At 37.9% G+C, this 27,916-nt stretch overlaps 1 protein-coding gene across 31 annotated transcripts in view; it reads left to right on the top strand.

Moving 5' to 3' along the window:
- C1GALT1 (core 1 synthase, glycoprotein-N-acetylgalactosamine 3-beta-galactosyltransferase 1) overlaps positions 1-27,916 on the top strand; it is a 97,140-nt gene that overhangs the window by 63,375 nt on the left and 5,849 nt on the right. For 22 of the 31 annotated variants that reach the window (XM_054687374.2, XM_009452637.5, XM_063814031.1 and 19 more), the window contains one exon: positions 687-1,511. In XM_054687374.2, coding sequence (XP_054543349.2) covers positions 687-890 — 204 coding nt within the window. In that variant the 3' untranslated portion in view covers positions 891-1,511. Of the gene's footprint in view, positions 1-686; positions 1,512-13,089; positions 13,650-21,389; positions 21,463-27,916 lie in introns of those variants that run through there. The other 9 variants (XM_063814052.1, XM_063814051.1, XM_063814054.1 and 6 more) reach the window with 5 other exon arrangements.

Genomic DNA, 27,916 nt, shown 5'->3' on the forward strand with positions numbered 1-27,916 from the left:
TATTGAGCATTTATTTTAAGCAAAGGGTAATGCCAAGCGTTTTACACACATTGTCTCCTTTAAATAACCACCTTTTACAGATGTGGAAATTAAAGCTTATAGAGATTAAATAACTTACTCAAGGTCGTATACTAGCCCACAAAATTTGGGTTCAAACCCAAGTCTAGGTTGAGAGCTTTGTCTCAAATACTGTACTGTTTGGGTTGATACATATATAGATGAAGTGTATTGGGTTGTAGACACCTAATGGGCAAGGCTTTGTAGTCATTGAATGCCCTAGAGGTATGTTTCCGAGTCTGAGCCACACAAAAAATTACAGTGAGAAAATTAGGAAGAGAAAGCAGATGTTGGAGAAGGAGATTTCTCCTTGTATAGCTGCTCCTTTGATTTGAAGAAATCTCAGTAATTTTATCCGCTAAAGAGTGTGAGAGAATATTGTTTCATTTAAAAATACTTTCCACAGTTTCACTTGGTTTCACCAATTTCAATTGGTTTTAAATCATTAGGATGTCTAAGTAAACTATTGATTTCTTCCACAGGTCTAGTACATTAGGTTCCTCTGCTTTACCTTGCCATCTTTAATGTTTGTATTCTTTTAAAATTAGCTTGTCCTTTGTAAGTATGTAAATATTGTATGCTAGCAATGTGCTGTTTATTAACAATACCTGTTTCCACTACTTTTTTAGGGTCCTGGTTGCTGTTCTGATCTTGCAGTTTCTTTTCACTATGTTGATTCTACAACCATGTATGAGTTAGAATACCTCGTTTATCATCTTCGTCCATATGGTTATTTATACAGATATCAACCTACCTTACCTGAACATATACTAAAGGAAATTAGTCAAGCAAACAAAAATGAAGATACAAAAGTGAAGTTAGGAAATCCTTGAAAGAAAATCATGAATGAACAAAGGTAATATGTCTAGCATTGCACTGAAAAAGGACTTCTGCATTTCTGACATAGAACACTGGCATCCCAGTGAGGAATTCTAAGTGAACATTCCTTATAGAAACCTTTCACATGAATGACTATAAACTGAAGCTTTAAATGAGCTGTGAAGTGTGTTAAAATGTGTTTTGATACAGTAATATATAAATATATCTATATATATGAGGAACTTGTGTTTTTTAAATGGTGGCCAGGTAGAGGAACTAGAAAAGAGATTTTGTTGCCTGTTTTCTGACCATCTGTGTTATTGTCACTGAGAAACTAAAATAGTAAATTTACTAAAACTACACTGCACCATGTTAGTGATAAACAGATCTGCCTTAAAGAAAAGAAAATTTTAGAAAGAAATATTGTTGCTCAGTGTTGTTAATACAGCTCAAGAATTGAGTTTATATTTGCAGTATGCTATAAATGATACCCCCCTACCACACACACACACAGTTTTTGTCTAATGAAAATGTTGCTGTGATTATTTATAATTGGTAGTATTTCTTCCAGAAGAAGCTAAAATAAGACTGGCACTTACCCTGAAGTGCATTAATAAAACCACACTTTAAAATTATCATGGGCCTTGACTATATTATATACTTGATTCTAATTAGTAATCTTTTACGCAATCTCTGTTGTCTCTTTTCTAAATGTGTTTAGCCACTCTTGAATACCATTCTCCACTATTAACATTAATTTACTCAAACCGTTCATAGCATTCTGTAAACATGTATTTTACATATTTGTTCCCAAATTTGCCCGTTGTTCATTATGGGTAACTAATAATAAATTTAATGCTGTTTCAGGATGCTTTTCTTATAACAGTGCCACTCTCAGGAATTACTAAGTGACATTTTAAATTGATATTTTAAACTCTTTCCAACTACATAGTTATGGTTTATTTCATTCTCATCCTGTTGGGATGAGAACTTGTTTGTGCCTTTCATAACTTGTTTAAAGCAGAGTTTTAAAATTAGTTTATAGGATCTGAGGTGGCTATTAGTTACAGTGGCAAGATTATTTAGAATGCAAGATTTTGATGAGAATTAAAAACAATAGAAAATGCAGAGTGCTTAAACAAAAATGTTATATCTTGAAAGAGTAGATACTTAATTTATAAATAACAGTCTGAAGGTTGATGCTATTTTGGGATAATTGTTTTGCTAATGGATAATTCTAACAACGCAGAATACCTAGTCAAGACTGTCATCAAAAACATTCACAAATGTTTCATTCTATTTTTAGTGACTCTGTTTAAAGAGTTTCTGAAAGGAAAGAAATTTTTTATTTTTATTATCTTTAGCAGTACTGAGTGTCATAGCAGAATATTTTACGGACTTTCTATGAGATTATTTTTATGGTACAAAGTATTTACATTTCCCTTATGTTTATCATTATGCCAATTTTACATGGCAGTCATGCCACTGACTCTGCTATTTAGCTAAGTAATTTCTTTTTTCGGAGACTGTCTCACTCAGTCTCCCAGGCTGGACTGCAGTGGTGCGATTCTCCTGCCTCAGCCTCCCGAGTAGCGGGGATTACAGGCACGCGCTGCCACGCCCCACCAGTTTTCATATTTTTAGTAGAGACAGGGTTTTGCCGTGTTGGCCAGGCTGGTCTTGAACTCCTGACCTCAGGTGATCCACCCGCCTTGGCATCCCAAACTGCTGGGATTACGAGCGTGAGTCACAGCACCCGGCTAAGTAATTTCTATTTATTGTGCCAAAACGTGTCAAAATCATGACCTCTTTGAATGGTATATTTGAGAGGATGTTCATTTCATTGGTTAACCATGGACTACTCTGTCCACGTAGTGAAAACATGCACCAATTTTTACCTATTATCATGGTAGTATCATCTGCCAAAATTTCAAGGCATTCATTTTATTGTTTGAACAACTCTTCACCATGGTGTGGACATGAATTTTCATATGTGTTACTTGACTAGAAGTATAAATGGTTTACTATAGATATCCAAAAACCTTAAGATTTGCTCATAGGAAATGAATATTGTGATGAATCCTGGGCTCTAGAGTCAGACTTGCTTGGGTTTAAATTCTTGCTCTAACACTTACTGTTTTTGTAACCTTGAGCAATTTTAATCTCTCTGTGTCTCAATTTCCTCATCTTTTAATTAGGGATGATAATACTACCTACCTCACAGGATTTTTATGAGGATTAAATAAATGTAAGGTTTTTAGAACATTGATAGGGAGCAATAAATAGAAGATTGTATTATTATTCTGTTACCTTGGAGTGTAAGTACTGCATTTAAGTGAATGAAAAATTTGCTTTGACCAGATACTGAAGGAAATAAGTAATAGCTAGTATTTATCCAATGCCAACTGTATGCTAGGTACTGTGCTTAGATAATCTGTGTATAATAGTGTTAATCCTCAAAATTTGGGTGTTATACCCCTATTATAGATAAGGAAACTGAGGCTCAGAGAATTAAAGTAACTTTGTCACTGTCACAAAGCTAGTAAGTAACAGAGGTAGGATTTATATTCAAAACCCTGTGTGTTCATTTGAACCGTATCAGGCTTGGGGCTATTCATGTAGCATTATTTCCATTTTTATGTATATGATATATGACGTCTGATGCATTGGCCAGTAATAGTCAAATTAACCCAGCCAAATTGTCACAGTGATTCTTAAACTGTGGTTCTCACACTTGCCCAGGATGTTGTTAAATGCAGATCTGAAGACCCCAATCTCAGAAATTCAAATTTAAGCATGGGGCCCAAGAGTATGCATTCTTACCAGATACCCTAGGGCAGTGACTGTCAAAAGTGTGGTCCCAACAAACAGCATTAACGTCACCTGGGAACTTGTTGGAAATGCAGCCTCTCTCAGGGCCTCATCTCAGATCTACTAAATTAGATACTCTAGGGGCAGGGGCAGGGGCAGGAGGGGCTAGCAGTTGTGTTTAAGCAAACTCTGCAGGTGTCTTTCTTATCCTAGTTTGAGAACCAATACCCAACAACCTACATGATTTTGGTGCAAGTAGTGTTTGAAACACACTGAAGATTACTGCCCTATTACTAAGACATTTTTCAAAAAGCATGTTTTAAATCAGTGTAGTCCAGGATCACACTATATTAAATATAAAATAAAGATAACTTAAAGGATCACTGGATCATTCATTTTGGCCAAATTTTTAGCTTCTCCAAAGTGACTAACATCAGGGCCCACAATAAAATCTGTAATTCTCCAAGTTTAGTAATTTTATATGGAGGCAGGAAGGGTTCATTAAGTACTAATAAGTACATAATTTATTAAAAACATACACAAGTGTCATCAAAAAGGCCCACAATTGTTAGTAAAAAAAATTAAATTGAAGTAGTAAATGCTGTTTTATAACATACATTTTTCTGCTAATTCATTCTGTTTTGTGTGACCTAATAAAGCAAAAGAAAAATAAAAAAGCAATTCTCCAAGTACTTCATAGAGCACATAAAACCAGATTTCATGATGATGATGTATTCACTATCTTTTAGATTAAGATCTTTGTTATTTGGTAAATGATTTCAGTATGGTTTTAAAACATAAGGCTTTTGATGTCTTATGTTCTCTAATAATGGTATGCTTGTATTTTCTAGTGGGAAGTTCATAAAGCAGATTTTTGTCCCAGTTTGCTTTCAAATATAAATTTCAGAGGGCTTTTTCTTACTGTAATGAGGTATGAAAATAAATCATTGATCAGCTCTTAATATTTTTTGAATATGGAATTGGATTTGAGCAGTAAATTTGCTAACTGGTTATTTTCACAATTTTCTTGAATATTAATTTTTCACTTCTTTGAGACTGTCAAACTATAGTTACTACCAGGTTGATGCACTGTACTTGAAAGAATCCCTTGATTAAATTACATCTAGCATTTTATTTGCCGTTTCAATTTTCAGTTCATTAGACTATAATTCTTTGACAGTTTCTGCCTGGTGTTTATTGCCCTTCTTTGTTTGCTTTATTACTAACTTCCATTTTCTAGTTACTCTTAAATGCTGCCTTCACAAGGTTAATTTGGCTGTTAATAGTGATTAGAATTTTTATTACTTAATTGATAATTTTAAACCTACTAACTAGGGTTCCCTATGAAATTGAAAGTAAAAGTCTAAGAATAATGCCTGCTGGCTCTCGAGATACTTGCCCTACTTAAAAATCTATAATTTTAAATTAATTCTATGTCTACAATTATTAAAGGAAGTAAACTTATTTGGGTTCTTCCACTCACCCTTTTCTCAAAAACGACAACAAAAAACAAAACTCATTTTATTTTTCTACTTTATAGTAGGCCTGACAGAAACATAGTGAAGCAATCTGGGAGGCAACCTGTGGTAGATTTTATGCTAAATGTTAATGTAACCTCTGTTGATTTTTTAAAAATGTGTTTATATATAAGATTTCAAATAAAAACTTTAATACAGGCTAGAATAAGGAATTTTACAAATTCTCTTTAGAGAAACCAACATTAAAATTTTAGAGTTGAATTTTGCTCTATTTCAACTCCCTTACCTCTCTAGTTTTCAGTTTATATTAAGTTTTAATAACTTTGCAGGGCCCTGCAAATTAATAATCTACATGAAGTATATTATTAGAGGGAAACTAATCTTACTGCTAAGCAGTGTGTTGTACTACATAGTGAATGTTCGTGTTTTGGAATTTAAAAATTATTTAAGGTAATGGTGTTATGAATGGTTTAAAAATGTCTGGTGACTTGCTTATTTTTAAGTGATCACCATTAAGTCAGAAAAATGTATTTTTAAATGTTTCTTGAAGTGCCTTTTGAACATTTTTAAACAGCGGATTTAAATAATGCATAAAATAAATTGCCATGTTCAAAGTTGTTTCATCTGATTATTTTTAACCAATATAAAAGTTGTGAGATAAATGTCGTCTTTTATGGGTAGTTTGGGGTTATTTTTCCAAAAGTTTAAAATTGTTTTCCCATCAAAGCTATTTAGTTTGAATTGGCTTTCATAAGTTTTACTGCAATATATGTATTATTTACTTTAAAGCAACAAAATATTCCACCTCTGACTGAGAATAATATACTGTAAAAAAATTAGAAACACTGTAGTCTAGGTAAGTGTGTCTAGATGGGTGGGGGTGGAGGAGGGGAGAGAATCTCATATATTTAGAGAGAGATTGCTTCTGTGCTCCTTGGTATATTTTGATCTATCTCATACACTGAGAAATTAGTTTATTCAACAAATACTTATGCCAGGCATCTGCTAGAAATACAGTGGTGAGCAAGACATACAGGATGTCTTAATTCTAGAGTTAGAAAATAAGCTAGTAGATGAATAAACCAAGTATTTCATAGAGTGGTATTAGGAAAATAAAAATATTATCAGAACAATTTTCTGGATGGGGTATTAAGGAAGACTAGGAAGTAACATTTGAGCAGAGACTTGAATGTTGAATAACAGACATTTTATATACTTCAGAAGTTACTTTTATCTATGAAATTATTTGCTCCAACTATGTGTTAAAAAAAAAAAACTTTCCACCCTTGCTTAATCATGCTGTAGGTATAAGTGAAGACTTACTGAAATGTAAACTATAGGCTAAAAAACTTTGTGTTTTTAGGCATACTTCATCCAGAGCTCAGGTGTATTGATAGATTTGTCTGGGAGTTTCAGAATATGAATAAAAATAGACCTAGTATTTTATCTCTTTCTAGGCAAACAGTTACAAATTCCATAAGGCCCTTGAGTCTAGCCTATATGTCTTGATTTTTCAGTAATCTGCTACCCAGTATGTTATTAGCATGTGTGTGTGCACACGCAAGCATGCATACACACTGTTATTTGGATTAGACAGCTTTAGAAAAGCTGAGGAGATAAATACCACTTCATACTACTTTAGTAGTAGAGTTGTATAATTTAACATATTCAGACAGCTAAATATTTTCCAACTAGCTGTACTGATAATTGTTAAGTCATTGGAAAGTAGATATATTTACCTAAATATATACAATTAAACCTATTTTAAGTTTTCCAAAGGTATGACTTCATAGTACTGGAAAGGATACAAGAAGATTCTTGCTGAATTTATCTCCTTGTTAAAGGGAAGTACTCTACAGAGCTCAACATAGTGGTCGTCTTAAAGTCTAATAATGCTGACAATACGGATTGTTCAAGGGAAATTTTTTTAGTGGTTAAGAATGAACTAACATTTAACTACTAAAGTTGAATAAGTTCAGCAACATTGGCATTCTCCAGATACATCTGTATTAGTAAAACAGAAGTGAATTTTGTTTTGCCATGAGTTTATTACTAATTAACGCATTTTGTATTGCTGCCTAGAACTTAAAACTGTCTCTGTGTTGCATTTCTTCTACAAAATGTGCTAGTGTTTCTTGTATTATTATCAATATTGCTTTTCTCCAGGACTGAAAATTTGTCCAGGGCATTATATACTTTCTTATATATTGCCCCTGTATAGTGCAGGTTAATACAACAGCTTACTATGAAATAACAAAATACTCATATTTTAAAAAATGAGATTCAATCCTAGAACTTAGGCTCTTTGGCTTTTCTAATGAATGCCGAGTGAAAGATTAACAGTACTTCATTTCTAGAACTGCTGAATGATGTGCTATCATAGAACTAATTTGGGTACAGTGTCTTCATTTTTACAACTAATCAGTTTTTGACTTTCATAAGCTTCAATTTTTTTTCATAGAACTACCTAAACTGCATTGTCTCCCCTTCTATACCTCTTAACAGTTCATTCTTATTAATTTTCTTGTCTAATTGTTAGATTGTGGAAAGGTGGTGATAAAATCCAGAACATAGGTTTGGAAGAGAAGTAATATTCAGCTTTTCCTTTAGTTCTACACATGACTGTCTTGTTTTTATACTTTTTGGTGGGGTGTGGGTAGGTGAGTGTGGGTGTGTAGAAGTCAGAGACAAAGAAAAAGGATGGTTATGATTATATTTTAATAACTGGATTTTTAATGTAATTGAAGTATTAAAACCACTGCATTTTCATGTTGATTAGGTTTATATAATAAGCGGTTTATTTGATGAAGTGAAGGTAACTATGTGTTTAGAATAATTGGCCACAGATGTAATTCCTGATTTTTAAAGTAATTTTTACAAACCTACTTGCCTGACTGAATTTCTCTCTTTTTTGGCCTTTGAATTTATAGCTCTTGGAACCTTCTCCTACTCATCTCTCATTCCATGTTTTTTTCTTTTACCCTTTCTTTTTCTTCTAATTGGCAGCAGCAAGTCTTTAGTTTCTTAAGACTTTTTATTGCCCCCATTCTTTTTTTTTTTTTAAGTAGGGACAGGGTCATATTGTGTTGCCCAGGCTGGTCTTTAAACAGTTTGGCCTCCCAGAGTGTTGGGATTATATGCATGAGCCACCATGCCCGGCTGCCTCTATTTTCTATCAAAATGGATGTGTTTAAGACTTTTTAAAAAATTGTGTATCTTTTGTGAACCTCATTTCCCTCTCACCAGCCTAGAAGTTGCTGAAAGAAAGAAGAGATAGCATTCAAAGAATCGATGCCCACATTATCCTGCAGTTTCCTCTTTCTTAAGGAAATGTTTCCTTCTAGAACCTACTCAGTGAAAATATGGGTGCTTAAATACCTGAAAACCAGTGGGGAGAAAAACTTAATCTTTATAGATAAAAGATTTCAGTGTTCAGTATTAAGGCAGTCCTCTCTCACATCTTAAAAATGGTCACTATGACCTGTTGAATAAAATGAATATAACCTCAGATTATGTGACCTTCCACAGCCTGACCTAGCATGTATTCCCTTTTTAAAAAATTGCTATTCCTTACCTAAACTCCAGACAATTTAGCTCCAAATCATTTAACCAACATTTGAGTGCCTAGTAAAAGTATTGAGCTAGATAATAGGGATAAAGTGGCAAATTATATTTGTTGCTGTCAAGGAACTCACCTTCTATTAGAAGCAAAGTACCCAAAAAAGTAGTTGTGTGCAGTAGAGTTATACTCTCAGGCAGTGTGCTAATTGTTTTACATTGCATTATCCCATTTAATTCTTACTACAATCCTGGTGGATGGATTATACTATCCACTGTTTCAGGCATCTACTGGGGATCTTGGTATGTATCCCCCCGTGGTTAAGGGGGAACTACTGTATTTTGTTAAACCTCCAGCACTTTACACAAAAGGGGAACTGAAAGTACCAGATGTTACATAGAAGAAAGAATGGAGTGTGTGAAGCAAGAGACTCTTCTCGAAAGGGGCCATTTAAAGCATTTCATTTCCATATGCAGCCATAACCATGTAAAAACTTCCATCCACATCATTCAATGGCTTTTATACTCTTAATTCATATTGCTAAGAAAACTTCTGGCTTATTCTTCTTGTTAAAGTTTATGAAGTATCCTGATATGGAGGGGGGGAAATGCCATTTCTATGACATAAGCCCATTAACCCACCCCAGTTGTCAGAATCAAGAGGAGGTGTTTGAGAAATTGTTTCCTCTTTTTAAACATTTAACATTTTTCTTTTGTGTTAGTTTTTCTTCAAAACGTACAAAAAAGTACGCATCATTGTATCTTGTGTATTTACTACCAACTTTTACTAGATAAGTCATCTTTCCATTGAAAAAGTGATAAGCTCCATTATTTTAAAAAAAACTTAAACATTCATTGCAGATGACCATTTCAAAGATGAAAATTTTTAAAGGACCCCAAACCCCACCACCCCCCAAAGTAATTCCAATTAATGCATAAATATAAATTGGATAGTAAGCTAAATAGATAGAAATGGTTTTATTAAAGTGAGATCGTGTAACAAATGCTAATTTTAACATTATAATTAAAAAAAAATACAGTTGCTCTTGATCTGGCCAAAATCTGCAAATTGTCCTGGGGGCAGGGAGAGGGGAATGTCATCTTAGCATCAACAAAATTGAGTGATTTCTTTGGGAGGGGGAGATGTAGAGAGGAAGAACGGACTGGACTTAGGCTTCTCTGTAGCAACATTCAGTGCTAAAGCAGAGTGGAGCAAAGTCTACCAGATTCTTGGGGGAGGAAGAAGCCAAGTGATTTCAAATGGAAGGGTAAATTGAAAGAGTCAGGGTGGACACTTCTTGAAAAATCTAGATGATGAAGCCCATCTAAAGAGATAAATGGACAAACATTGAGAACAGGACTGGTGGTGGTTAATTATTTAACTATGTAGCTATAGAATTATTTAAATAAGGCTATAGAAGCATATTGAAATGTTATAAATCTTGATATAGAAAAGATGATTAACAAGTTAGAAAACAGAATATCAAAGACAAGAGGTAATATATACATGCCCTAATTGGTTTTACTTTTCAGAATAGAAATTTTGTAAAATTGATAATGTATCAAGAAATAGGAATGTAATATTCTGAATAGTTATGAAGGTAATCACGAAAACTGTAAGCCTGATAACTATTAAAATGAAAACACAAAATTAAAGATAACACAGGCCATATAAGAGAGCTAAAGGGGGAATTTAAAATAGATGACAGAATTAAGACCAAACATAGATACGATGTCAAATAAGGAAAAATATGATTTAACTTATAAATGTATGAATATATAAAAACTGTTGGCAGTACCTTTGGGGAAGGGTACTAGGATTGGAAAGAAATTCAATAATTCACTGTTTTCCTTTTTGAACTTTTAAAAAATCATGTTTATACTGTCATAGTTTAGAGAAGTAAAGTGGGAAAAAAAGCTGTTGGCCCTGGCTCCCTAGGGTTTTTACAACCAGTGGTGAAGAATGTCCACAGACATTCTTAAGCAGCAGTAGAGGTAAGCAGGTACACACATGAGCTGGAAAGATCTCACAGCTGATTTGGATTCTTTTTATCTTGCCATAAGAAATTACTTTCTTCAATCAAGGGTATAAAGACTGCTGAACTAGTTCATAATGAGGGTAGATGAAGGAGGTATCCATCTTAAAGAGTGGTAAATAGTTGACCCATACAAAGGACCAGCAGCCTCATGTGGACCCGTCTTAGCATCCTTCTCTCCTTCTACTGCAAGGGTGAAGAGTACTCAGAAGTTACTATTTATTCTCAAAGCCTTGTGTCAGATTATTTCCATATCTTTCTTAGATCTGTTCTGGCTTAAGTCTTATTCTCTTATTCATGGAAATAGAAGACACTGAGCCCTTTCCCACATAAAAATGTAGGACTACTGATTTCTAGAGCTTACAGATGTTCTAACACCTCGTTTGAAAGATTCAGAAACAGATCTAGAGATGTTAAAGTTTAGAAAAATGACACAAATAATGCCAGAAGTGGCAACAGAACTCAATTTTCCTGACTCCCAGGTTAGTGGTCTTTGTACTAAATGCAATTTCTTATCTTCCCTGAACAACCTGAGCTATGTACTTTAACAAATTTTTTTGTGGGTACATAGTAGGTGTACGTATTTATAGGGTACATGAGACACTTTGATACAGCCATGCAATAAGTAATAATCACATCATAGAAAATGGAGTATCCATCCCCTCAAATATTTATCCTTTGTGTTACAAACAATCCAATTATATTCTTTTAGTTATTTTTAAATATACAATTAAATTATTGACTATAGTCACCCTATTGTGCTATCAAATACTAGATCTTATTCATTCTTTCTGTTTTTCTTGGACCCATTATACTGCTAGATAGAACTCACATATTTGGTCCCTGCCTTTTCCCACCATTTGCAAATAGATTCTAGGAACGATCCTAATAGTTGCCAGGCACTGTTATCAGAGATCAAATCTGTCTTGTTTCCAATTGTGTTCACCCTAACACAATTGGACACCCTCCTCCCAAAATTCCTGCTGAACCAACCTCTCCCCTGGGAAACTGGCAGTGAAAACATCTAGTCTTTTCCGAGGAAATTACACCTTTACTCAGAGAAACGTGGTCTGGATTTTGGATCTGCAGCCCCAGTAAGAGAATTGCCTAATGATCTGGTATCAGTTAGTACAATCAGGCCCTTCATATCTGTGGGTTCCACATCCATGAATTCAGCCAATCGTGGATCAAAAATATTCAATAAAAAATAATATGACAAAAATATAAACAATACAGTATAACTGTTATTTCCATAGCATTCGTATTAGGTATTATAGAGATGATTTAAAGTATGCAAGAGGATAAGCATAGGTTATATGCAAATACAATACCATTTTATATAAGAGATTTAAACATCCATGGGTTTTGGTATCAGAGGGGGTCCTGGAACCAGTACCCCAAGGATACTGAGGGACGACTGTCTATTTCGCAGTCTGTATTGTTTTTACAAGTGGGGCAGCAACAACCAAACCCAAATGAGGCCGCATCAGGCTCAGCCCTGTTCCTATTTTGTCTCCCTGCACTAAGGGTTTCAAGCATGTCTTAGGGCTGTGGTCAGCTTGTTAAACAAATCAGCCTTGAAACCTAACAGAATGTTACTTTACAATTTCCTGTTACTATGTTCCTTTTTAAAGTAAGCTACTTCCAAATCGATCTTCATCCTTTTCAAAATACCAAATTTCGGAAATGGAAGGGAGAAAGGAATGGGGGAAATACCAAGTGAAATCACCTGTATTTTCTTAGGGACCCTAACTTAGACATGACCAGCTATTTCTGAGATTCTTAAGTAAACTGTTTTTTCTCTCTGAAAGTCTGACAGTCTCTGCCATGTCAAGCTCTTTATTTCATGTCTTATACTTAGACCCACTCAGGCTACTTGGACAAATGCTCAAATAAGTTGACCAAATGAAAAACGTGTTCAGAGGTTGAGTGACTCAGAGTGAGAACAAGTGAAGCAGAACTGAGTGGTGGAACTTAACCTGCGCCTGAAGTTTCGAAACACATCAAGTCTAGTCTTCTGTATTTTAATAATATACAGACTTAGAGGGTGGAAAGAGATAAAGTGTTATGTGCTCATAAAATCAATTTATAAGTGGCCTCATAGGGTCAATCACCTCAAGATAATATAAATTCATGATTTAATATATTAATGTAACCTTTGCTATGTATTAATCAGTATAAATTTATAATTCAATAGTCTACAAATCCTAAACTTAGAGAATATTTTCTGAATTTACTCCACGTCTCTGCATAGAATTTTCTGACACTCACTCATCAGGATGTGTTTATAAAGGGTTTTCTTTCTTCCTCTTCACATTTAAATGATATAGAATTACCCAAACTTCCTGTTGCTACTGAAACTGAAGCAAGAGAAGCAAGGGAAATTGAAACTGAAAATGTGAACCAGCGACTTTATCCAGAAGCACAGTTGATGGCATCAATGAGATTAATTTTTTAATGAAATTAAAGAAAGTAGAGGTTTCAACTGACACTTTTTCTCCAGACTCTCTACTATGCGGCAGGATGGTAGTTGTTTCCTCTCAACGGAGCTAAAAATTAACTTCATCCTATGGCATGATGTATTAAAATCAGGAGTGTTTGGCCCGGCGTGGTGGCTCACGGGTGTAATCCCAGCACTTTGCGAGGCCGAGGTGGGCGGCTCACGAGGTCAGGATATCAAGACCATCCTGGCTAACACGGTGAAACCCCGTCTCTACTAAGAATACCAAAAAAAAAAAAAAAAAATTAGCCGGGCGCGGAGGAGGAGAATGCCGCGAACCTGGGAGGCGGAGCTTGCAGTGAGCCTAGATCGCGCGACTGTGCTCCAGCCTGGGCGACAGAGCGAGACTCCGTCTCAAAAAAAAATAAAATAAAAAATAAAATAAAATCAGGAGTGTTCATGGTAACTTTCTCTTTCACCTCTCCAACAGGTAATTTCTCTCAAGATCCAACCCAAGCTATTCTATGTACACAAGGTCAGCAAACATTTGATTCATTTTGTCAGCTTTAACATAAAGCAAAATCACACCCAGGAGGCTGGGGTGTGGTAAAACAGACATCAAATCCCCTATTGCCCTAATAGCCAGTCAGTCACCCCCCTCTTTCATGTGGGAAAGAACACCGGAAGCAATTTGACAAGTAACAATCAGGCTTCTAGAGCCATGGACAATTGCTGTTAACTCTTGACTGTTCTGACAACATTTTAGAGCTATCTTTTAGGAATATTAGCCTCCCCCATTAACAAAACGGGAAAAAGCTTCCTCAAGGACCTCACTCTTCATTTAGTTCAACAGTTTGGATGGAGAAGGGAGATGTATCTTGAGGGAACACAAGTACATTGATCCCATTTTCTACCTCACTACATTGCTTGCAGGAAGAGGTCTGCAACTTGGTTCACCCCTTTTTTTTCTGCTTTAGTATTTTAGTTGGGTCAAAGTAACTAAAGAGTTACTTACTTAAATTGCATATTGCGATCCCCATAATTTCCATTGGGTAAAATTTAGCTATACACTTAAGCTTGCTGTAAACACGCAAGCAAGTTGGGAGAAAATATTACCATTAGAGAAGTGGAAAAAGACCGGCCCCCTTCTCCATCATCACCAATCAGGTGTTGAGTGAAATCTCCCGCTTACTATTACATATTACTCTCACAGAGAATAAACACCGTATCTTTCAGTAAGGATCTCTGACCTGTCATTATGAAGGGAGGACTAGCCAGACTGAGGGTGTGGTGAGGAACTAGGGGAAGCACAGACAGAAGAAACTGCTTTGAGAGGAGAAGCAACTTCGAAGTGTTGCTTGGTCTGGGCCCTGACGTAGGGTTTGGTTTTTTTGAAGTCTGTCATTAATCCTTCCCTCACTTTCCTTCTACTCTTCAAGTCCTATTACATTCATAGGAATGACTGATTTGCCCCCAGGTATTTTGCTGGTCCTGGGATTGCACAGAGGAAAAGATACAATCCTGCCCGCAGGAACTCAGTGTATAGAGATGGCTTCTCCAACTTAACTATTACAGAGAGCTGATAATACTTTTCAGACATGTCGATCCAAAATGACCAGTTAAGGATAAGGACTTGGAAGTAAAGAACATAACTCAAAGACAACAAATGCCCATTCACCAAAGATAAAGCCATGAACTGTCCAGGGCAAACGAGCTCGCCTTTTGGAGGCTAAGCTTCTTGTGGGAATTTGTAGAGGTTGGGGGAGGTCACTCAGTAACTTCTGTAATGAAAAGTTTTGTGGCAGCCAAGTGCAGTGGCTCACGCCTGTAATCCCAGCACTTTGGGAAGCCGAGGCGGGTGGATCCCTTGAGCCCAGGGGTTTGAGACCAGCCTGGGCAATATGATGAAGCCTCATTTCTACTAAAAATACAAAAATTAGCCAGGCGTGTTGGCACACAGCTATAATCCCAGCTACTTGAGTGGCTGAGGCATGAGAATCAGTTGAGCCTGGGAGGTGGAGATCGCAGTGAGCCAAGATCGTGCCACTGCACCCCAGCCTGGGCAACAGAGCGAGACTCTTGTCTCAAAAAAAATAAAGAAGTTTTATTGGTAGTATTTGTTCTCTGTTAAGCCCATCTGTTGAGTTCTTGATTTCATTTATCAAGTTTTTCAATTCTAGAATTTCCAGTTGGTTATTTTTTATATTTCCAGGTCTCTGCCAATGTTCTCAATCTTAATTTTTATTTCCTTAAACATTTTAAGCATAATCATTATAGAATCCATGTTGGATAGTCATATTATCAAGATCCCCTATTGGTCTAGGTCTACTGCCTGTTTTTTTTTTTTTTTGGTATTCAGTTACATTTTCTAGTTATTTTTGGTTGAATTCTGTCTTTGGCAAGAATGTCAGTAGCCTTTTGAATAGGATGAATGAATCTGTTACACCTTATGGAAGCCATAAAATCTATGCTGCCCCACATGGTGGCAATGGTGTATATATAAATGAAAATCTAAGAACCCCACTGACCTTCTGTTGACCAACATTGTAGTGAGGTAAAGAAGTCTCAGAGTTTAGCAAAGTATTATCCTTAAAGAATCAAATGAGATTGTAACCAGTTCATCTTGCCTGCTGCCCAGATACAGCCAATTTGTAAAGACAGGGAAGTGCAATAGAGAAAGATTTTAATATGCATAGAGCCAGCTAAATAGGAGACCAGAATTTCACTATTATTTAAATCAGCCTCCCCAAAAATTTGGAGGCTAGGATTTTTTAAAGACAGTTTGGCAGGCATGAGTTAGTTCCTGGGTAGGGGCCACAAGACCAGATGAGTTGGTTTACCATTCTGGGTGGTGCCAGCTGATCCATCAGAATGCAGGGTCTAAAAGATATCTCAAGCACCAATCTTAGGTTTTATAGTAGTAATGTTATCTATAGGAGCAATTGGGGAGGTTAGTAATCTTGTAACCTCTGGGTGCATGACTCCTGAGTCATAATTTTTAATCTTATGGCCAATCTGTTGATTTTACAAAGGTGGCCTGGTCCCCAAGATACATTTTACCCAAGATGTAATATCACAGGAAACCAGACCCTTCCACTCAACCTCTCATACACAACTGGCTTTATTAGTTTCCCACCACATTCAAGAGCACCTGATGCCCTAAACTGTTTAAGGTTGAATTAAGGAGTGCTCTTTTCAAACTATCCCAATTTCCATGAAAACCAAAGATAGCAGAAGACCTAGAAAATATTTATAGAATTGGGTATCTTGGGACATGAAACAAGTGGATACTTACATATGTGAATCTCACATGTCTTAATATCCAGACTAATTCCACCTTGTCCTATTCTTACATACTATCTATTTTTCTCTTGGGAAGTTTTCTAATACTAGCTTAGCATCAGCATGTCAGTTTCAGTGAAATTAACACTTTAAAGTATCCCCACTGGAGGTCAGCGAGTCAGGGCACATGCTGCTCTACAGAGGGGCCCAGTTACAACCTGAGGAGTAGCACTTCATCAGAGCTACCTCTTCAGGCCACATTCCCCACTACCTCAACCAACCGCTCCTCAGGAGAACTAAGATGGATTTGTGGGAAATAATTTCCTTGAGCCATTTTTTCAAAGATAGTGGGGCATTCTTAAATGGTATTCATTTGAACATGGTATTCATTTGAACTTTGACATAATGCCATTATTTTGTAAATGCCATATCCTGGATAGCTAACTATGGCTGACAATCTACCCCTCATCATGACTGTGCTCAAATGCAGATATCTCTAGTGCATCATTGAACGAAAGGAATTTCACACACTTAAGCCTCTCTGAAATTTTCATCTTTCAATTGTTCACTTTTGTGACTGTTTTTTGCGGGGATGAAATTGACACTTTAAAAAGAAAAATTGAAGCTTGTGATGGGATTCTAAAATCTAAAAAATTTCCTTTCCAATCATATTTTAAACTGTTAGATCGTTTGCCCATTTATTGTCAATTTAACATGAAAACAGACACATGTGCACATGGACACATACACACAGGCACATGTGTTGAAGGCCTCTAGCAAGGTTGATGAGACTTGCTCAACTCTATTGCTAGCCACAGATGAGCATAAAGGAAGGTCGTAGGACCCAAGTGTGTCCAACCCACAGCCTGGGGGCTGCATGTGGCCCAGGACGGCTTTGAATGTGGCCCAACACAAATTTGTAAACTTTCTTTAAAAAAAATTTTTTTTAAAGCTCATCATCTATCGTTAGTGTTAGTGTATTTTGTGTGTGGCCCAAGACAGTTCTTCTTCCAGTGTGGCCCAGGGAAGCCAAAAGATTGGATACCCCATAGTGCCTTTGAGATTGACGCCTATGGGGAAATGGAGGGAGCAGAATTGGGTGGAGGGAGAAGTTGGACCATAAAGCAGTCCTAGCAAAGGCCTAAGCCAATTCCTCAGTGAAACTGTGCAGCCAGGATAGCCCTTTGGTCTTGTTCTACTGGAGTCTGTCCTTGCTACCCTAATATTTACGAGTCATTGGATAAGGACCGCCCAGGGAGGAGCCATGACCTTGGACAAGACAGCTCTCTTCAGCTCCTCTTAATTCCCTGAGAAGAACTCAGCTGAGGGTCATCAGCTGCCAGCACTCCCAGCAGCTGAAGAATGGGTGCCTCAAACTTGAAGTGGGGACTGGCCCACATACCACAGTGTTCCGTATAGAATGACATTAAAGAAAAGTGGTCATGAAGCTCATCTACAGTTTCTGTCTTCAAACCTGTAATTTTTTTCATTTAGGTTTTTCAAGATTATCCCAGACCCTCCCATTTCCAGCAGATTTCTTTGTGCTTTGATTTTTGGTCATTTGTTTGTTTGTTTGTTTCTATTTTGAGACAGGGTCTCACTGTGTCACCCAGGCTGCAGTGCAGTGGTATAGTCGTGGCTCACTGCAGTCTCAAACTCCTGGGCTCAAGAGATTCTCCCACCTCAGCCTTCTGAGCAGCTGGGACCACAAGCATGTGCCACCATGCCCAGCATTTTTTAAAATTTTTTGTAGAGACGAGGTCTCCTATGTTGCCCAGACTAGTCTCAAACTCCTGAGCTCAAACAATCCTCCTGCCTCAGCCTTCCAAAATGCTGGGCTTACAGGCATAAGCCAGTGTGCCTGGCCTGATTTTCAATATTTAAAAAATATTCCAATTTGAAGATTGAAAAGCAGACTAAAATAGTATTGGCCTGAGAACTCCCAAAAAATTATCTGGACAACTACAAGGTATGCCTTGCTCCAAAACAGTAATTTCAGATCTGCCAGAACCAATTTGGGCTTCTGTGAAAAGTAGAATTGAGCTTAGGAAGGAGGGAAGTGGGTGGCTGCCAGTGCAGTATGACTGGAGTGGCCGTGGAAAGATTTCCCAGGCCCATCTGCTCTGAAATCATCTTTATTCATGACAGCTTCTGAACTCCACAAGTGCTTACCTGTCAGTGTCCTTCACCTGTCTCCTATTGCTGTTGGTCATTTTGTGTTTAACTGAAATCCTAGGCTTGAATACCTGAGGCCCCGAACCTCTCGAGGTCAGGCCAGCCTACTATTCCTCTATGTCCATGGGACCCACATATGCAGCAAGTGAAACTGCCGTCATTCCTGCCTTGGTTTTTGCCCAACATAGGAAATGATTATACCTACATAGAGCTGCAGTGAAAGACATGATAGATGCTAACACTTCACCTGGAGATTGCTAACTACCAGCTGATAAGATTGAAGGCTGGATGAGAGCCACTGGGGGAAAGGGGTGCTGAACAGGAAAGTGGACAGACAGCTATGGTAGGCAGAATTTCTGAAAATGCCCTGAGGGATGTCCCATCCTAATCCTCAGAACCTGTGAAGATTGAGATATCACTTCTATGATTATGTTATAAGGTACAATTAACCTTAAAATAAGGAGATTGCCTGCATGGGCCTAGTATAATCGCATAAGCCTGTAAAATTAGCTTTTCCAAAGAGGGGCAGAAGAGGAAGTTAAAGAGCTGCTGCTTTGAACATCGAGGGGACCATATGAGAAGGAATGTGGATGGCCTCTAGGAGCAGAGAGGACCCCAGCTGACATCCAGCAAGAAAACAGGGACTTCAGTCTTAAAACCACAAGGGTGGAATTCTGCCAATATTCTCAATGAGCTTGGAAGTGGATTCTTACCCAAGCCTCCAGGGAAAAGCGCTGACAACACTTTGATTTTGGCCTGTGAGACTCTTGAGAATAGAACCCAACCTAGCCTGCCTGGAGTTGTAACCTACAAAAGCATGAGATGATAAACTGGTGTCATTTTAAGCTGCTAAGTTTGTGGTAATTTGTTGCTGCAGCAATAGGGAACTAGTACAGTAGCCAAGACAAACAAGTCTACTTGTCACTATTTTTGAAAAAACACTTTCTTTGGAAGAAACTGGAATCTGCCTCTAAAACCATCTGGCATCTGGCATAAAGGGAAGGCGGACTGAGATCCAAAACTATTATGTGCCAGCTTGAGCTTCAACTTTATGTATACCAAACCATTTATACCTCACACACCTACCCTCTGTGACAAACACTATTATTATCCCAGTGTTATCTCCATGGGCTTCTAACTGCTGTTCGGAGAAATTAAATGATTGGACCAGTAAGTTCTCAATCCCAGCTGTGCACCGGAATCACCGCATCACCTGAGTTTTGTTTGTTTTGCTTTGTTTTGTTTTTAAGCTAATGAGCTTTTAGAAAGTCAGGATGCTGAGGCCTCAACCCTGACCCACTGAATCAGGGAGGCCCAGACCTCTTGCACTTATTAAAGCTCTTGGATGATTCTGATTTAACCCAGATGTTTGGCAACCAGTGGTTTAAAGTGTGGTTAATGGACACCAGCATCAGTTGCCCTCAGGGTGGTGGTAACTGCTGATGTTGTGTCCCTAACAGCCATCCTCTGCTACTTCACTTACAACAGGACCTCAGGTGTGCTCAGATGGCTACGTGGCTGGCCAGAGGGGTTAAACCATGGTTCTCAGTTTTCAGCTCTAGTCATGTTATCACATTTCTCTTTCCCAATACCATCCTGTGAAGGTTAATTTCGTGGAGCAACTTGACTGGCCATGGGGTTCCCAGATTAAACATTATTTCCAAGCGTCTCTGTGAGAGTGTTCCCAAATAACATTAGCATTTGAATCAACAGACTTAGTAGGTTGCCCTCCCCGACATGGGTAGGCATCATCTAATCTATTGAGGGTCTCAATAGAACAAAAGGCGGAGGAAGGAGGAATTTGCCCTCTTTTTCCTGCCTCACCTCTTGACCTGGGTCATCTCATCATCTCTAGTCCTTAGACTGGGATTTACACCATCAACTCCTCTGGTTCTCAGGCCTTTGGACTTGGACTGAATTACACTGTCAGAGGCATTTGAACCAGAGTGACTCCATCTTGCATAGGGGCTAGGTAAAATAAGGCTGAGACCTGCTGGGCCGCATTCCCAGGAGGTTAGGTGTTCTAAGTCACAGGATAAGATGAGAGGTCAGCACAAGATACAGGTCATAAAGATCTTGCTGATAAAATAGGTCGCAGTAAAGAAACTGGGCAAAACCGACCAGAACCAAGATGACGACAAGAGTGACCTCTGGTCGTCCTCACTGCTCATTATATGCCAATTATAATGCATTAGCATGCTAAAGACACTCCTACCAGGGACGTGACAGTTTATAGATGCCATGGCAATGTCAGGAATTCACCCTATATGGTCTAAAAAGGGGAGAAACCCTCAGTTCTGGGAATTGCCCACCCCTTTCCCAGAAAACTCATGAATAATCCATCCCTTGTTTAGCATATAATCAAGAAGCCACAATAAGTATAAGCAGCTGAGCAGCCCATGCTGCTGCTCTGCTTATGGAGTAGCCATTCTTTATTTCTTTACTTTCTTAATAACTTACTTGCTTTCACTTTACTCTATGGACTTGCCCCAAATTCTTTCTTGTGGGAGATCCAAGAACACTCTCTTGGGGTCTGGATCAGGACCCCTTTCTTATAACACCACCACCTGCTTTCTTGGGTCTCCAGCTTGCAGATGGCAGATTGTGGGACTTACTTCTTAGCTTTCATAACTGCATGACCAATTTATCATATTAAATCTTATTTTCTTTATATATATCTCCATCCTACTGGTTTCTCTGGAGAACCCTAATACATTTCCCATCTCTCTGCAGCTAGAATCAGCCAAAAACATATAAGGAGACTCCACCAGGAGTGGGGAGTTCTTGGGAAAGCTTTTGCTTCTGAAAAAAGATAAAAGTACACAGGAGAGCTGTCTGGTGCCATTCCTTGAGCATGTGAGAGACTGTGTCACCGGGAGCAGCAGTTATCTGTGGCCATAAGTTGAGATGACTGGATGAAATGCTAACATGTTGAGAAGGTAGGACAAAAAGAAAGAACCAGGGACACTGATGACATTGTTGAGGTGCATCAACCCTAGAACCATTATTAAGAGATTTATTATGTGAGATATTATTATTTACTGTTTTACTACTTGTAGCTGAAAGCATTTCTAACTGTGTACAGGACTACTTTTAAACGCAAGAAAGAATTTCTGGTGTTGAGGACTGGGTTATTTGCATTAACAACCATCCAATTCTTTGTGCACTGAAGTCTAAGTCACCCACATTCTAGGGTCACCTACACAGATAGTGATGAAGCTGCTTCTAACTGGTCCATGTTTTTTCCACTCTATGATAGTAAAAACAAATAGAAAAACATCTGCATTCCTCCCTTTTTACACACTCCCTGCAGCAATATTGGTATTAGACATAGCAGAAAATAATAACTAAGAAAATAACTTGAAGAAAACATGTCTACAAGCTTTTTGTTAAGAAAAAAAAAACCCAATCTTTAAAGCCCATATTTATTATACAAATAAATCAGAAATAATAGGTATATGGGGAGAAATGGGAGAAGAGAAAGGAAAGACAAGATAGTGCTCATTTTTCACATTAATTCCAAAGGACAAAGGATGGGATGGGAGCTTGGGGGTTTCTGAAAATGCTCACCACAATCAGTTTACACAACTTTTCAGAAATATGTTAACTCTGTATCAGAGCACACTTTAATAATCTAGATATATAGAGAGACACGATCTGTCTAAAGAAGCTTCCAGATTTTCCATTTAGTGTGTCTTTTACCTTTACCATAACCCTGAGTCATCTCTGATAGTTCTCATTTTGGAAGTGATTCCATGCATAGAAAGTTGTGTGTGGGCTCCCTAAGGACAGTAGCTGGGTCCCTTTTGTTCATTGGCTTACCCATAGCCTGCAGCACAATGCTTTGAACATAGGTAGTATTCAACCAATGTCAACTACAAGATCCCAGAAGACCCAGAAGACCCCTTACCTTTAGGAATGTGTGTCTTGTGAGGCACCTGGGATATTATCGCTAGCTCATTTTCTCAGACAAAACACAGAACAGTGACATAGTTTTGTAAAGGTCACAGGGCTAAGCAGCTCTCTCCAAATTTATTCCTGTGCACTTTTCCCCAGGTTTATACCCAACAATGCCTGCTACACTCTTTAAAAACCAGCCTCAGACACATCTGTTCTATGAAAATTACATGGAACAGAGAAGTAACTATTTCCTCTCAGTGAACAACATTCTGCCATTTAAAAGGAAAAAGTGAACTTTGTGGGTTCCTCTTGTATAATTAGGATTTAATTTCCTTCAGATGGAGATGTGTAACTGATATTGCATATTATATACTGCACAGTCACTAATATAGAGAGATTCAATATGCATTCACTATGACAATGCATCAAAGAACTTTTTTTTTTTACCCTTTTATCTTCATACCCCAGTTTGCTTTGCAAAAAGAATTGGCATTTCATTAAATATATAAATAAATAAAAGACTATTTTTTCCAGATTCACTAAACAGGTGTCGCTTACCTTAAGGCAAAATTTTTATAAACTAAAAAAATTCAGTTTCTATAACTGTTCCAACATGAAAAGGACTAGTTATTCACCTGAGAGGAAATGTCTTATAATGAAGACTTTTTATTGAATCTGGATTAGTCCCTTGCCCAACACTAATACTGACATTTTCCCTGCTGAGTTGCAATTGACAATTCACTTTTGGAAGAATTTATGGGAAAATATGACATTATTCTATTTCCCAACCACAAGTTTTGTTTATTCCTCACACTATATAGATGGTGAGTCTCAGAGAACTGGGGGCTTCTTTGCTCCTTGATGGGGAAACCCAGCTGTGTGCTTCACGCAGGGCTGTCCATAGCCTGCAGCACAAGGCTTCGAACATATGAGGGGGTGTTCAGCCAATGGCAACTGCAAGATCCCAGAAGGCTCCTTACGCTGTGGGGACTGACAGCCTCTTATTCCCCAATAACTCCTGTGGTGTTTCCAGCTTCACTCTTACATTGGCAAGTAGGGATGGAACGCGCTGACTGCCGTGTGAATGAACTGTGTACCTTGTTACTTCAAACACTGAAATTCTGATATTAATTTTTTTTTTTTTTTTTTTTTTTTTTTTTGACGGAGTCTCGCTCTGTCACCCAGGCTGGGGTACAGTGGCGCGATCTTTGCTCACTGCAACCTCTGCCTCTCGGGTGCAAGCGATTCTACTGCCTCAGCCTCCTGAGTAGCTGGGATTACAGTCACATACCACCATACCTGGCTAATTTTTCTATTTTTAGTACAGATGCAGTTTCACCATGTTGGTCAGGCTGGTCTCGAACTCCTGGCCTCGTGATCCACCTGCCTTGGCCTCCCAAAGTGCTGGGATTACAGGCATGAGCCACCTCACCCGGCCCATTAAATATTTTTTAATGTGAGAAGATATACTTGTTATCATGAACATACAAGGGAGGGATTTGATCACAGCCGAGCATTGAGGACATGTGACTTTGTGTGACTTGAAAGACCCTGGATACCAACATCTGATCAAGTGGAAAATTCCTATGCCTAGGAAAAGTAGCCCCTGTGATGGGTGAATTTGGCGGCACTGAAATTTTTTCTTTAACTGCATTGAAAGGAGATGTATCAAACAAACTTCAGCATGTTATTTAATTATGAGATCTGTTTTAAAATTTAAGTGAAAAACCAGGATATCTAGAAGCAAGTTATAGAGAATGCAAAACCTATTCCCCTTTAGGTATTCAGCTTGATGAGCCAAGTGATAATAATGGCTGTAGTCAGCTGTTGTTATTTTTGGAGTATCTAAGGAAGAGAGTGTAGATGAATTCTTCTCCTGTGAACTGCTTCAGTTAACTATGAAAGGAATCAATGTGTTCAATCTCATCCAAGATTTCTTTTTGAACCATTAGCTAACACTTCATGTGTGTGGATCAATTCTTACTGATGGTACCTCCTGCTATGCTTGGTAAAACATCAAGCTTTGCTGCCTAGAATACAAAATAAATAAAAATGAGTAGCTATTTGTATAATGCACTATTGTGCACTTGCTGCAAGAAGTTTGCCTGCAAAAACAAATAATGTTCTGTCTTCTTTATATGGTAACAAAAAACTCCACCAAGAAAAAGATCCAAAACTTTGCCTCTTCCATGATCTTTTTTAAAGGAATTGGTAAGCTGACACATCCATTTCCATATAGAAATGAGGTGGCTTCCCACAGCAACATGTTTATTTTGCAACTAGATAAATTTATGAAAATTAACTGAAGCACTTCTCTCTTTCATCCTTCTGAGAGGGTAGCCTTCCCTTAGTTGTCTTGGGTGCCCATGTAATTGAAGAAAGAAAGAATGCAAAAATATTATATTTTTCCAATTCTGGCACTAAAAAAATAAGATTATGCAGGAAAAAAAAAAGACTTTCAAGTCAGGTTATTTCCTTGAGAGATTTCCCAAATACTCTGCCTCCTCTTTAACATACCATAGTCCCAGCCTGGAGGATCCAGCTTACAGAATTTTCCTGTGGGCTAGAGAAGAAACCTTTACTCCCTATGACAGCAAAGCTTCAAGACCTGCTGCTACATGGCAGAAGATACAACATCACAAAATAGACAACCCACCCGTTTTTTCCCCAAAGGATGGTGGGAAGAAGGAAGCAGAATGGAAAAGAACTAGGAAAGCCAAGTACAGAGATGATGTGTGTTCCAAGCACCACCCACCTTACCCCACCCCTGTCCCCCAGCTTAGAGGACTGAAGAATATGCAGAATTAGGCATGGGTAGGGCTGCTTTTGTCCTAGTTCCCTTGGGACTGGTCGGGGACAGGCTCATAGGCTGTTCTGCACCACCCAAAGAGAAGCTGTGTCACTTGGCAGTACAGTAGGTCAGGAGAAGATTGTGGTGGCCCCACATGGCTCTGTGGTATTTATATAGGATCCTGCAGCTGCTGAGTCTCTGGTGCGGAGCAGCCCAGTGGGGGTTGTTACAGTGGCAGTGGGGTGCCCTGTAGAGAGCATTACAGAGTGGGTCACCAGGCCCAGGATTAGAAGTGTCTGTAGCCCCCGAGGAACCAGGACAGGACTGAATCAGTCAAGAAGAGATGAGATGATGATGACGGAGTGGCCACAAAGTCCTCCCACCCCTACCCTATCCCAGATGAGCCCATGCTGTAACCACATGAAGAGCAAAGAAACAACTATTTATTCTCAGGGACTGTGTTAATGATTCCCAACCATCAGCATTGAAGAAGAGGTCCGGAAGAATGTGAAGAATGCTAAGTCTTGTATGGAGAATAGAGGGGAGCATGAAGACAATCCACAGCCTGCAGGCAGGGACTTCATGGACACTCTACATTGTGCAGCAGCCACAGAATTCAGCCACAGGTGCCAGCTGGGTGAGTACCAACCAGGTGGATTAGGTCCACCACCCGGAAGATGCATAAAAAAACCACACCTGTCCCCCCAGATCCACAGAAGCCATCTTAGGGAAGAATCAGTGGGGATACTCAAGATCAAAAATGTGGAAGGCTCTTTTTCTGTCTTTTTTCCAAGAGCTGATTATTATCTGAAGGGATTGCTTACTAATTGGAACTAAGATTTCACCCAGACAGTGCTAAATGTTAGAGATTTTTCCCCCCACTACTGGAGATCAGAGAGAAGTTCGCAACATTTATAGATAAAAATCATATCTCAATTGTAGTATAAGTTAAATTTGTAACTATTATATTTGTTTTTGAAAGCCATAAAAGTCTGCCTATTTACAACCAAATAATGCCATAGTTGACAATTTTAAAAAATAGAAAGTCTATCTTTTACCTAGCATATGCAGTAGCTATATTCAAACATGAAAATGAACACAATTAATTCATCTAAATGTTAATCTAATAAGAACATGGTGTGACCAGAGAGAAATTACTTGCTTTTATAAGAAAATTTTAGTGGGGGATAAAGCATATTGAAATAACTTTCCTTTTCTTAGAGAAACTGTTTTAACAAAATGAAAAAATGACCATTGCCACTGATATGACAACATACTTTGCAACAATTGAGTGACTCATTTTTATGGATTTTTTTCTACTAGACATTTCATGTAGAAAAAAACAAAAACAAGAACCAAGGATACTGGAGCTTTTTTAAAAATTTCATTTCTGTCGATGATTGTCTTCTATATAAATTATTTTTACTTAATTACAACTCAATGAATATATTTTAACAAGAAAGGCTTGGGAATTTCTGAGAACTTGACTAGCATTTTCTACAAATGGCAAAGAGAGCAGTGAAGATTATGTGATTTTAGATTTTTCTCACTTTTACACATCAAAATAAGAACTAGAAATTGATGTTGACATGAATATAGTTATTTCCAAGGGAAATGTCCTTATTTCTTGAATATCTTGGAACAAAAGCTAAAGCAGTATATATTATTTTTATATGGCAATAACTTTAATGTGTTATTAATTCAGGGTTGTAATAAACTCTAGTTGTGTTTTCACTCTACAATTATAATTAGTTAAAAAGTATCTTCTCTCATCATTATGTCCATGATGCTTACATGGACATAGTTTGAGAAAAAAATGATGCAAGTTGCCATTCAATTAGGACCACAGTTCAAAATTCAAACTCAGCACAACTTTCCAAAGATCTGGTACTTAAGTTCCGTTCCTATAGCAGCAACTCAACACACAAAGCCCACTGCCCTGATCTAAATGTAACCAAAACCTAATGCAAGCATTCATTTACCTCTCATTTTAAACCATGTCTTGTAGATTTTGATAGACTATATGTGTTAAGAAGCAACTGGAAAAGCTAGGGCACTGTATAATCACTGCTGTTGATATAAAACAAATGTAGTAAATATGTCTAAATTGTAAGAGCACATTTTGAACATAGAATCATTTCAAGCAGGCATTTTCTCATGAGCTATTTGACCTTGAAGGCTCAGCATGTCAACATTCAATACATTAGCTCAGTGTCATGCCTTCCCTCCAGTGTTCTTCCAGCTGGCAGTCCTGTACATCCATTTGTCAATGGCAGCTCCTTTTCCTTCTTCATTGGCAGTCAGTCTTGCTCAAAAACGTTGGAGCCTGCACCCGACATCTCAGCCTTCCTCCCTCCTTACTGTCCTTGTTTTTGTCCAGTTATTACATCTTCTCACATTCCAATGGGCACCAGATTCATTTTCATAAAAGGAAGTAGGTAGTGTGGAAAATCCTTACGTATAAAGCATTTTGTTAAACTGTGCATTGGTTAGAGTTGAGCAATTAGATTGTCTAGATTCAAAGGTAGTTTTTACTACCAGATGTCTGCTTCTCCCAAGAAGAAAGTCT

This window comes from Pan troglodytes, chromosome 6 (genome assembly GCF_028858775.2).
Source record: "Pan troglodytes isolate AG18354 chromosome 6, NHGRI_mPanTro3-v2.0_pri, whole genome shotgun sequence".
NCBI lineage: Eukaryota > Metazoa > Chordata > Mammalia > Primates > Hominidae > Pan > Pan troglodytes.